This window comes from Galleria mellonella, unplaced genomic scaffold (genome assembly GCF_026898425.1).
Source record: "Galleria mellonella isolate WM207_F2 unplaced genomic scaffold, CSIRO_AGI_GalMel_v1 utg159, whole genome shotgun sequence".
Lineage (NCBI taxonomy): Eukaryota > Metazoa > Arthropoda > Insecta > Lepidoptera > Pyralidae > Galleria > Galleria mellonella.
In genome coordinates this window covers 2,829,025-2,843,001 of record NW_026442004.1, presented here as the reverse complement: position 1 = coordinate 2,843,001, position 13,977 = coordinate 2,829,025, and the positions used below count along the sequence as shown (strand labels likewise).

The following is a 13,977-nucleotide window of genomic DNA, read 5'->3' as shown; positions in this document are numbered from 1 at the left end:
ACACTTTAATGATTGTACATACAGTACTAATCAATAAATACCTATCTGTAATAAGAATTATTTATTTTGGTTTATATTTATAATTAAATTAATAATATACTAGCTTTTACTCGCGACTTCGTCCGCTTGACTGGGATATGTTCGTTAACCGGGATAAAAAGCAGTCGTAGACGTAAAGCCAAACGATCAAATTCATTTTAAGATTTATATTAGTAATGACCAGTAAGTATTTAGCTAATCCACTTACCAGTTTTTCAATATATCGTACACGTGTCCCTTATCATGTATGGTGATGAAGAGACCACGTGGTCGGCGGTACACCAGACCGAACTTCTGGCAGGCGAGGCCCACGGTCGGTGTGTACACGATCGGCATCATTTCCGATACGTTTTCACCAACGAAACGATAGAAGAGGTGCTCGTTGCGATCCTGCACGAAAAAGTTTCAAGTATTTATTAATATTAACATTTTATTTTTCACATCGTGCATATTGTTCAGAGGGAGATATACAAGTATAGATATCTCTGTCCGACTCGTATATCTGCCAGAATAACTATGCTTGCATGTCTACGTTTCGGTTTAAAGAGTGGCACAGGATAACGTCACAGTATATTTTGTGATGTACATGATACTATTCATTGCTATGGGTATAGGTGATGATTACCAATTTTCATCAGGTGGACTTCCAACTTGTATGCCATTACAAGCTGTATAAATAAGAATACAAAAAAATAATTTGTTTGTGATAAACAAGTTGGGATATAAAACAAAAATTATATCTTTCTCTTTGAACAAATACTAGCAAAGGTAGATTACAAACAAGTATTTAATTAAGCAGAAAAACACCACCATAACACATGACATAGGCATGAAATTCAAATTTCCGGCATCATATAGCTATACTAATCAACGCCCACTTGATATCATACCCATGCACCCATGTGCATTATTTACAGCGTCACTTAATAAATAATTAACATGTGCCCTTTATGTGTAAGCAATACTCGTTAGTGTTTATTAATTATACTTAATCCCAATCAAGTTATATAAACCGTAACAAGATGTTTATATATATAAGGTTATAGAGTAATCATTTATATGGAAATGGAAACAATAAAGCAGAAAGTAAATAGTTGTACCTATATATAAAAAGATAAGTAAATTTTCACTTTGCACCCTTATACTTTATTATTCACGCGTAAAAATTATAAAGGTATCCTATATTTATTTATTTTTCTAAAGAGCCTAACCATTCGCAATAATTCGTTGCATGTGATTGCATTACCGTGGCCGTTGGTTTAAAACATAAAAAATATTTGCCTTTTTTCTTTATTAATTAATTAAAAAGGATACTTTAAAAGGGATTGAGTGATTTTCCTAAAAGCTTAACCTAAAGCCAAGAGAAAAAGCGAAGGATCAAATTGAAATAGCCGATAAGTACCTACTTGATTGAGTGATTCCACACTTTACACACAGGCTGTTTTTCGAGCAATACTTTGACCGGTGTACTTAATTATGAATGAAAATAACAATAAATCTATTTATTAGACTAAATAGATGTAACTATGACTTTGCAAATGATATCATGTGCTAATATAAAATGAGATCCCTATACAGAGTAAAGCCGAAATTATCAGCATCCTTTAAGACAGTTTTTTTTTTAACAATAAAAATGAAATGGTAATTCCGCCAGCACGCTTTAGTGAGTGTACACGGGCGGGGTACCAGTGAACGATGATTGGAGAAAACGAAGACAGATCTGTTAAGCCCATCGTGACGAATTCACCTGGAATTAACCACTATGGATTTCAGGGAGGACCTCGTGGAAGTCAACCTGATACTTTGCTAGCAATATAACCGCTAGTCTTCGTTACTAACAATCCCTTTCCTCCCCTTTCAAGGCAGTATTCCTAAACATTTGTTCTAAAAAAAATATGTGTCCAATAACAACAACATTTTGAGTCTTTCATACTAACAGGACGTGTCCAGGCTGACATTTTGTTAAGATATAAATATCCTGTATATATAAGGACATAGCTGTATACGAGGGACATTTTATCCGCAGAAAACAATTCCCTTTGTGTCAGGCGTACACGTGGGCGTTGTAGTATGCAATTCAATGAGTTCTATTATGACGGCCAAAAATATACGTCGAGGATCGTGTCTTATTTGCACAGGTCTGTTACTCTATACAATGAAGGATACTGCCCACTCTCCGTAGATCTGGGGTGTTGCAGTAAATTCGGCCTTGCTAACAAAACAACGGGATTCATGCTTGAGGGCACCCTCTCACCGGCAGACGAATGAGACTACGTTAGGCCGACACTGCCGACGTATTTTATGGTTTTGTAGGTATTATAATTACACATTACTCAAACGAAACAATGTAATAGACACAGTTGTCACGATGTAAAAACATTTGTTTTTACATCATGACAACATTTGTAATATCAGTCGTTCACTGTCCGCTGCTGAAGATAGCCTCTCCCATAAGGGGTGTTTTGCCAGTAGTTGCCACGCTTGGCAACCGCAGTTAGACTTTGGCGATGTTTTAAGAGGGACGCTGCTGCCTCTTACAACACCCATGGGAAAGGAAGAGGTGGCCAATACTATGCCGGTACCTACACAGCTAATATATCTAATGTAAAGACAAATATAATGCTAAAAATCTAATTTGAAAACACTATCTCAGTAACTAAACACCTATCGTAGTATCAAACTAAGTAGAGCTCGTAATAAGACTACAAGAGAACTGAGTGGCATATTGAAATAGTTTTTTTACTTTATATTATTTAAAAATAGATGGTAGTCCGCCCGCACTCGGGTACAAATAAGTTAACGATCTCTTATGTGAACCGTACCGCAACGTAGTGGAATAGCCTTTCCCGTACTGTGCCGCTTTATCCTATAACCTCGGATCCTTCAAACGTAACTTGAAAAAGCACTTAGTGAACTGGCATATTGCGACCAACCATTGAGAGTGGGGAAAGGAATTATTAATAATAGCGGTAGATAATAGGGATTCTTAGACTAGCAGACTCATTGCTAGCAATATACTATATCAAGTCATCCTCCATGCGGTTCCTCTTGCAAACCATCGTGGTTAATTCTTGATGAACTCTTTTACGATTATGATGAGCCCACTGACTTGCTTTAATCCTCACCTATCATCCGTTACTGCCCTGCCAGTGTATACCCATAACACAGGCGGAGTTATCATTCCATTATCATCCATTAAAAAAAACTGTTGAGAGTAGACGTTCTCTTTTCGGTTGATCGTATTCACGTACCAAATTGTCCCTGTATTGTCTCAGGATGATGTGGTCACATGATGTGCTATTATAAAAATAAAGTGCCCTGACCAACATAAACAGCCATACACGCTGAGCATATTCAAGAAAACAAATATGTGTAGGGTTCAAATCCTCAGATCTACTACTAACTAAAAATATAATTCCTTTTAATTCGAAAGAGAATCTTGGTGTCTGATTTGACTGAATTTAATTAAAAATTACCATTTGTAATGGAAAATGTAATATTTTTGTATACATGTATAATGGGAATTTTATGAACTTACTTATTACTATCGTTTACGAAAATATAAAACAATTAAATATACAAATACCATCTATTTTAAATTTTAAAATATTTATATATTATAGTACCCAGTTAGGTAGGTATTACCTACCGAATTAACATTGTGTACTTGAGCGTTTTGAGATTAATAAATTGTTATCGCATTCAAATACCTGACTTTGCTCAGATCGTCTCTTATCAGGCAAATCAAACACTTGATGCATTATCATACATAAACGAATCACTTAATTTATGTACTCGTATGCCTACCAAATAAGGTTACCTATCTTTTACATACCACGACTTTTTAAAGAATTTTTTATTATTTATACGAGAAAATACAATATTTTACAAACATCTTACAAATGTCGATAGGATATTTATAATTTATTTATAAAATGTTATTATATAGCAAATTTACTATAAAAAAGAGAGAAAAGCCTTTTGTACTTTTCTGTATTTTTTAATTTGCCTTTTGTAATTTTCATTTGGTTAATAAGTTTATTTAAATAAATAAAACTGACATAAAAGTTATTTTATTTTAATTAATCACGAGCACTTTTAACTGGGATATGCTATGCCTGCGACTTCGTTTATATGACAAGATAAAATATCATAAATAAATCATCTCAGATGCTACATGTATGCAAAATATGCCGATTGGCCACACACGTATGTGAACAAAGACACAAATTATTAAAGATATTCTCAGAAAATAACTTACCAAGAGTCCCATAAGATAAATGTATTTGTTCAGTGGGTCTTCGTATCTATCAATGGAGAGTTTACACAGTTGCACCTGCTCCTCCTGACTCTTGACTCTGGCGGGGAGGAGTCCATGTATACCCAGCACCTGACGCTCTTCAATTGTGAAAGCCATGCCCTGGTGAAAAAAGAGAAGAGAATTATCAATACCAGAGTGTGGATACGAAGCTAATATGAGATTTCTTCGGTTAACGATGCATATGTAACATCCCTCTCTAATCTATTAGCTATGGTATCCATTTACTATCAGACGGGACATGAACTTACTAGCCAGCATCGTAATATTAAAAATAATTCTCGTGCTTTGAATTAATTATAGATTAACATCGAAGAAGAAAAAACATGGGTAAAGTCATATCGTCTGATGTTTATTTTATTATTGACTAGCCGTATCCAATGGCTACGCCCACGTGAATCACGTGGGATAAAAGGTATCCAATGTGTTCATATCGGTCTATCTGTGTACCGACTAAAGCTCATTGCGATCAGTTCACCCAAGCGTGATAGTACTAAACAAGTAATATTAAATTACTTTTAATATTAGTCTAAGAAATATCCAAACACACAATTTAAAAAAAAATACAAATAGGTATCATAACTATTTCCCGTTATTTTGACTGCGTGAATAAGTAAATAAAATGTCCTTTGTTTTAAGTTAGAATATAACCTATCCGTTTACCAAATCTTATTTAATTTAAATAACAAACATACAAAATTCTGAACATGTGAACATCTTTACACTTATACTATTATACTTATTACTATTAGGGTATCAGTCTGGATTTTCTAGACTGCGTTATGTGATTGTGTTATTAGTATCGACAAATGTACACAAGACTTCAATATTATACCTATAGATTACCTATATTTATTACGTTAAATACAATTTTTTATTTCCTTTTTTTATGTAAAATAGAATGGCAAACAAGCTGACGGCCCATCTGATAGAAAGTGGTAACCGTCGCCTACAAACATGAGCAGTATCAAAGACATAACAGAGTATATTGTTTCACCAATTCCCCATGCGTTGCCATTCCTGAGTATACGTAAGAGTATAAGTAAAGGTGAATATTTAATTTTATTTTTTATTAAAGAAAACCCAATAGCTAGAAAATTTCATAATAAAAAAAAAGATAGTAAATACAAAAAACCAGTTACAGGTTTTCACAATTAAAAACACGATTTAACTAACAAACATGACATCGCCAATATGTATTGAAAACGTATACATTTTCGTGATTGTCTTCACACACTTCGCTGTCATTGTAACATCGTTAATCGTGACCATGACTCCAACAAAGGGGTCAAAAAATCGGCGCGCACGCAGTTATCGTGATCATGCATAATAAGTAGCAGTATTATGTAATTATTAATAGAAATATATATATATATATATATATATATTCGATATTTTATATTAGTGTATATGTTTTTTACAGTATCCTTCTTATTTTAAAGTACCGCCAACAAACATTTCTGTTTACCCCATGGTTGACTGGTAGATAATGTCTTTATGTGTTATGTCCGCCTTGTATGCCTTCGCTTTGTACATAAAAGTTAAATATATAAATTTAAATTATACCTACGTGTTTAAAAAAAATTAAAGACAGGATAAAAACATATTTTTTGTTTGTTGTTTTATTTGTAAATTGAGCATGCAACACTAACGAAATGGCGGAAACTATACTGACTTCCTCAATAAATTACAAATATTCTCGAAGCAATAATAACGTGGAAGTACACAGTGCACCTGTATAGTGAATAACAGTACAATTATAAAAAAGCAAATATAATCCGATACTTTTATGCTATTGACCCGCCGGGTTCTATTTATTTGAAGATTACTATTTCTCACCTCCTTTTATTTTTATAACTTCAAGGAATTTTTCGTATACTATATTAAAGTTATACCAATCTATCAATGGGCTTAAAAAAAATCACATCTACATATATATAAAATGTTTGCAATCGTTCGCGAATCAACTTTTTTAGAAAAAATAAATAAATAAAAAAATGAAATATTCAAATTTTACACAATCCCTCTTTTGTTCCATTTGCTAATGTTATTCTCTTCACTTCTACAATAAACGCTGTCTTTTTACCATCTCCTTTATGCTTTTTTAGAATATTAGAATATTCTCCCAGCAAACACAATCTTCTATTTCAACATTTCAATAAATCGTATTTGACAGAAACGGAATAGTTTTAGCTTCACTATTCAAACTAAGTATACCTATTATGTTTATATATGAATAAAGTTGTATAAAATAACATTTAAACTGAAATCTAAATAACTCTTTTAAACTTTTATTACAACAAACGCGACAGTGACGTAAAATAAGTATAATATTTATTTATAAGTTACTTAGTATTTATGTTATACATATATGCTGTGTTGAATACCTACTTAAATTTAAAATGTTATGCATAATCAACTAAAACCATGTATGTCTTCCAAATAATCATTCAATAAATTGAACGAATTCAACTGTATTCAGCAAATCAAGCAATGTATGTGTATGTGTATATATGTATGTATGTATATATACATAAAAGCATATTATTATTGACATGCAGAAATCGTGTTCAAGGTTTCTTAAAAGTACAGTCGTGACAAGACAAATAAAAAATTCGTTGAAAAATAAGATGAGGTATCATCACAGCAAGGTGTCAGCCGCGGAAATGATTTGCAAGTGCGGCACTAGATAATCAGCTGGTACGTGACGACAAGGTCATCATGCTGGGAGAACGTGGCCTTCAGAGCCGCGTACGAAATATTATCGTTATTACAAATATAGTTCTAATGACAGAGATCGAAAGACCATATTTCCTTAACAAACTAGAAAATGTATTTTCGCACAATTATTTAAGAGTTCGGTTTTACATAACTAGAAATAATTATGGCTACAAAGATATTGACTAGAGAAATGGAAAGATAACGAGACATTATACGACTTATTTCAATGTACAATGACTTATGTCAATGTGGAACATTTAAAATTTTGAAATAAAAGAAATACTCAAAAACTTATGATAAATACAAGGAAAACTAGGGCATAATTCTAAAGGCCGAATAGAACCATAGCAAAAGGTGCGTAGTACCTATTATTTTTTCTATAATCAAATTTGAATCGACGTTCTACTAGAAGTACGGTATTTCAACCTATATTGGAGGTATAGTTATCAAATAGGTATCTATAGTTCAGCAGATCATAAAATTCCACAATGACAAAAAATCTATATTATGCTGTTGTAATGTTGTTTTATTTCTTATATATAAACATAAATACGATAAAAAAAGTCTGTATCATCGTGGTTTCAGCCATTCATTTTCCACTGCTGAAATAGGTAACTAACCTTACATCATACCAATTTAAAATTTTATATTTATTTTTAATGTTATAATATTTATGACTATGGCTGAAATAAAAATAAAAACAATAAAATTATTATGTATACAATAATAAATTATTGTATACATATGCACATGCCAACCTAAAGAAGTTGTCACATTAATGTTCACATTACATTGCTAATTTCCTAAAAAAGTAACAAATCTTCATATTTCTTTTAAATGTATTTCTCCTTTGACACAGAAACGGAATTTAACCCTTTTATATCGCTACCCTTACATTTCAAATCTCTCAAGCCCTCCTCAGATTCCCCCTTTGCAACGGCGCATCGCAAAATCTTTTGTATTCATACTAACTGAAGGCCGCTTCAATATAAAGCAATTTGTATAAAATTTTAGTAACATCGTGAAGTAACGATACGTGCGCTGTTATATCGATATGCGGAGTTGAAAAATTCGTATTACGTAAATAATTTGTCGGTTATAGACATCTGAATGATGAAATTGTACTATTCCGTTAAGATGGTCTTACTGAAGGCGTAATATTACCGGATTAGAATAATTTTATCGGCGAGTTACATATACCAGTGGGAGATTTTGTACAAGTCATTCGCTTGGGTACCTCTAATATTCTTTTTTCTACCGTGAAGCAGTTATGTTTACATGGCTGTGTTTCGGTTTGAAGGGTGTGATATGGCAATGAATTTACAGGGTACAGAGGCTGTCATGGCCGAAACAGAACAGAACCTCTGTTATATGCATTGTACTGTACATGCCTATAGGCAACGGTTACAACTTTCCATCAGGCGGGTTATCAACTTATTTGCCATTTTAAGTTGCATAAACGAAAATAAAGAAAGAGTTACACTTATTAATTGTATTATATCGGTTATGAAAACTCTCGACACAAAAGACAAACTGTAACAATGATTTGAAGGATGCGAAAATCACGAAAGAAACTTTAAAGATTAAAAAAATGTAAAGATGATGATGTAAAGATTTGACGTTCATAAGCGGCTAAAATGTCCTACATGAATAAATGATTTTTGAATTTTGATATTTTTGAATTTTGATGATTATAAGAAAAAACTAGTGTGAATAAACAATAATGTAATACGAAACAAACCCGTGAATCTCCAGCAGCTAAACATTCGGGAATGGAGTAGAGCTCCCGGCGAGGCGTCAATTGCCACCAATCTCTCTCCATCGCACACTCTCACCCAATACAATTAAAGTCATTAAGCACACTCGATTAAATTCCAAAAAAGATTTCAGCGTATAACACCATTAAAACAACGTTCCGTTGCAAACAACATTACAACAATATTGCCTTCATTTTGTTATTAAAAAAACTAAAACGTTTTATCCAGTGTAATTACACGAGTCTACTATTTTGCTAAATAATTCTGTCTACATATTTACATTAAATATAATTAAATTACTAATTACAATATTTAGTAAAATCAAAAACATATTACATTCAATTCGTCAAATAAATCTTATATATAAAGTATTTAATACATTTCGTAATAAATAATCTTAGCTTGTTCGTACATAGAACATATCAAGAACACCGGGCTGCAGTTAAGACCTCGACTTTACGATCAATTTTACTCGTACGGTTTACGACTAAAACGACTTTAACTCACATTCAACAATGTATTTACTCCTATCTGACTATTTATTGTAGCATAGTGGAAGAATTTTTAGACTGTAACTGTAATAAATTTGGAATTTTCAATTCAAGTTTCTGTTAATCGGAGCCATGTTCGCAAGGTAACTAAGCACGGCTATTGTTATGAATTTACGAAAAATATCGTGTTATGGTGTCGGATAGATCGATAATAACGTCATTTATTAAAGATGCAACGTTGCTATGAATAGTTTTATTACTAGATAGTCAGTATCATAGTTAATAGATAAATTCCTAACTATCAATGTGATTTTAAAAATAAAACCTCGTATTCTGTAACATAACAATTATAAACAATTTAATTGGAACTCACGATATCTTAAATAAATTATTATACATATATTAAACAAAATTCTAATTCTATTTCGTTACAACATTTCGTACACAAGTTATTCCCCATGATTTTCATGAAATTTGTATACCGATAAATAGACAAATCATCTACAATTTCGTTAGCAGTACCCGAACAAGGTTCGATCGTAAATTGTATTTACCTATCTTACCAACCGTTTTCCCTAGGATGACTCGTATATAACCCGCCTAATAGGAAAGGATAAGTATCCTTACCTATTAGACGAAAATCGTTGGGCATCCTCAAATACTCCCGTGTGTATTTGAGGATGCTAACTCGGAATGAGAAATCAATGTGTACACTTGTTCCCTTAGGGAAAACGTATTTTATAAAAAAAATAATAATATCTTACTGATGTAATGAAATATACATACGATAGTCTGTATATAGAAGATTAATAATAAAAGTGAAAGATTTTAATAAAAGTAATAGATTCTAAAACATAATTTTTTAGAAATTTTCTCTATCTGTATTTTCGTTATGGTTTACGCAAAAGCCAAAAGGGGGAGACTTTGTACAAAAGTCGATTGCTTGGGTACCTCTGTCCCATTCGTGTTGCAACTGTGAAGCAGTTATGTTTGCATGGCTGTGTTTCGGTTTAAAGGGTGGGATATGGCGTGAATTTACTGGGTACAGAGGAATAACACTTGAGTCCTCAGGAATGGCAACGCATAGGGGGTATCATGGGCGAAACTGTATACTCTGTTATGTCCATGGTACTGCTCATGTCTATAGGCGACGGTTACCACTTTCCATCAGGTAGGACGTCAGCTTGTTTGCCATTCTAAGTTGTATAAAAAAAAAGCAACTGCACCAAATTGATGTGCCATCTAACAATTTATTTTATTGGTTTTCGTACTGCTTCTAAAATCCACGCATATGAAATTGCGTGTAAAAGTTAGCAGGTAAATACAATTTGTGATCGAGCCTCGATCTTAAGGCACTATAGATTAATATTATCTACTTATAGTATCTGAGATATTACCTACGTGATACCTATCTTAGCATATTATCGTACACAATATTAGGTATAATTACCTAGTGTACATAACATGACATAAAAGTTATGGTACAAACTTAGGTATCGCACGGAGCTTGGTCTACCTTGAGATCTAATTTTAAGTTTGCACCGACTCTTAGCGTAATGAAAGTCTGTCAAGATAAATAATAGCCGCTTAGATTAAAATTAATTGGATATCTATCATAGCGTATACATGCGCTTATGTGTAAAATGAATTTACTCCATTACGCTATGTGTCATGATTGATGACTTTAAGGTAATCGATTGAATATCTACACCAACACACCGATGTTAGTTTTAATACTGCGACTTCGTCCACGTGACCTTAGCTTAGCTTTTATCTGGCGCCCCTGAACAAATTTAGGACGCAACCTTCCTTGACGACGAGAAAGAAAAAGCCAAGTGACCGAAATATACAGCTCGACCGGAATAAAAAGTAGTCTATGTCTTTCTCCATCCGACATTTTACGTGTATACCAAATTTTCCGACGATCGGTTGAGTCAAAACGAATAAACGAACTCTCATGTTTTAGCATTAAATTAAACATTAATAAAAAAAATCCAGATTTTTACTTTTCTCATTAGCTTTAAAATCATCATGTCAAGAACAATTTCAAATAATGTATTTTGTTCCTAAGTAAGTAAATATAAATAAAAGCAAATATGTAAATATATACATACATAATAAATACACCAAATAATTAACAATGATATAATCAGGCCTATAACCGTTGACGGCTGTCGATTTAATCTGAAATTGGCCTAATTACATTAATCATCGAGGCCTTCGGACCACCTTCAAACCTTCAACTTGACGGCATAGCCCGCGGCGCTCTTTATTTACACGCACCTATCTGCGGCCTGATAAAATAACGACCAATGTCAATGAAAATATCTAGCAGTACGTATTATAATGATAATTTTATTATCTGACCAATATGACTATAAAATAAGATATCTATCAAAAACAATCAGAAGGTACTGGAAAATTGTCACCCTGTCGCTCACATTTATAACGTGCCTACTACGTGTCAAGTGTCTATTGTACTGTACAAACATTACTATTGATAAATAGAGTTATCTAAAATTGATAAATAAGTTGATATTATAGTAGATATAAAGCCATTCTATAATATACTCAGTGCATATTGTAATATAATATTAATCTATTAATCAGATCAAAAAACTTTGTTTTACGTAAAAAAATCATTATTTTCTACAATAATTTTATTAATATAAAATTATGATTCCATCCATTTATTTTAATAAAATTATTACTAGTAGTATAATATTGTATTTACTGTGTTATTACAGCGCCTTTTGATTTGGGGAAAGAGAAAAAATATAGATTTACAAAACTACATATATAATCAACAATTTTTGATTACTATTTTCGAAATTATATTTGACATAGCAATAAAAATATAACTTTTTCCATAGCTGTATCTATAATATAAAAATAATGAGTAAATAAATAATCGTGAGAACAAGCGGCTATACTAACGCAATATAAGGCCAGTATAAGGCCTTCCTTATAAGATTAACTTATAAATCAAACTGATTATTTATAATGTAATTTAGGTATGTGTGTTTACTAATCAATACTGGCAATTAAATGAATGGTTAATTCTGAAAATGTACAAAACTATATTTTAATTTACCGATAAACTAATTCCTTTTCTCTTTTAAAACACAGAAAGAAAAAGAGAAGGTTGAAGAAAATAAACCATGTTTTGTTCAAAAACTAAATAAATCTATAAAATAAAAAATTAATACAACAGAAACTGTTAGAACTCAGCGGGTCTACCATGAAATGAAATTCCGAAATTTCGGACTCAATTTCGTGTTTTTGCTTATATCAAAATCGGACCAATAAATGGAGTTTAACATTTCGTTCGTCATACATCCTATCATAAAAGTCCAAAGGAACAATATTTTAACATTTTTAATATTTCCAAATGGCATGTATTATGTAATTTTAACATAAATTTCTATTTCGTTTGGCTCCGAAATTTCGGAAAACATTTCATAGTAGGCCCTCAGATATACGTGTAAGCAGCAGCAGCAGTAGTAATATTATACAAAACGAACAATCCAAGAAATATTTTTTAAATTCATAACCAACTTTTATATATTTTTTTATATCTATTCCCCGATTTTCAATTATATATAAATAGGTCTACATATATTCTTATATCTTACGTACTTAAAGATAAGATTAAGCAACATATAAACTTTCTTCCAGTAAACAATAACGCGGAACAATACATTACGAAACTTCGCGTACCCACCTGAACGTTTATGCAGACAGCCAAATATTTAACAAAAGTCAACAAGCCTCATCAAACAACGGGTTTAAGTTAATTTACAACATTACCAGTATTTTATGCTGTCTATAATAAAATGTATTACAAAGATACAATTTTATATCTAAAATCACATCAATCACTAATAAATTATCTAGATACCACATTTGACTCGTGTGTGACAAATGAGACTACCACAACATTGCAAGCTGGGGGTCGTAAAACTGTGAATCTATTCCCTATTATTTTTCTTTTTTCTTTATGTGTAGGTCAAGCGTTGTCATGATCCTCTTAAATTTTGTTCCTAATTTTTTTTTTCTGTAGTTGACAGATTTATTCCCATGGACGACCCATATTAATTTTATCACGATTAAAGCTACTTTTTTTTTATTTTTGCAGAGCAAAATATTAAATAATAAATATTATTAATTAGTGTATTATAATTAGTAAGTTTTATTCATCTAGTATCCAAGAGGGCCACTCATAATTTTAATAACAGGTACATAATTATCTTTGTTTATAATTTTCAATATAATTTTGTGCAAATTAAAAAAAAACATAGTAGCCCTGATAAAAAATAATATTACTCAATCATTAATTCTGTCAATTCACGTTTTAATACTGCAATAAATGTATTCAATTTTAAACCAACCTATCGACGATACGTGTAAAAATTACATTGGAAGGTTAGAATTAATAGGTCACGTACAGCATTTTACCACCAAATACGTAATTGTAGTTCTACGTAATAAGCAAAGTCAAACAAAGTAATTTTGGTGAACACAAAAGAATATTATTTATTATTATAATTTTTCTATCGACATTATAGGTATGTATCGTGTATATATTTACTAAAAACTATTTTCAAATAAATTTTAGTATCGTGACGTGATATCAAAGTATTCAACAATT

General features: G+C 31.7%; 1 protein-coding gene across 2 annotated transcripts in view; it reads right to left on the bottom strand.

Annotated features, from left to right (window-relative positions):
* LOC113518815 (NADP-dependent malic enzyme-like) overlaps positions 1 to 13,977 on the bottom strand; it is a 54,213-nt gene that overhangs the window by 9,891 nt on the left and 30,345 nt on the right. For both annotated transcript variants that reach the window (XM_026903814.3, XM_026903813.3), the window contains exons 3-4: positions 4,301 to 4,459; positions 248 to 429 (exon numbers count right to left, since the gene is read on the bottom strand). In XM_026903814.3, the coding sequence (XP_026759615.1) occupies positions 248 to 429; positions 4,301 to 4,459 (341 nt within the window). The remainder of the gene's footprint in view (positions 1 to 247; positions 430 to 4,300; positions 4,460 to 13,977) is intronic.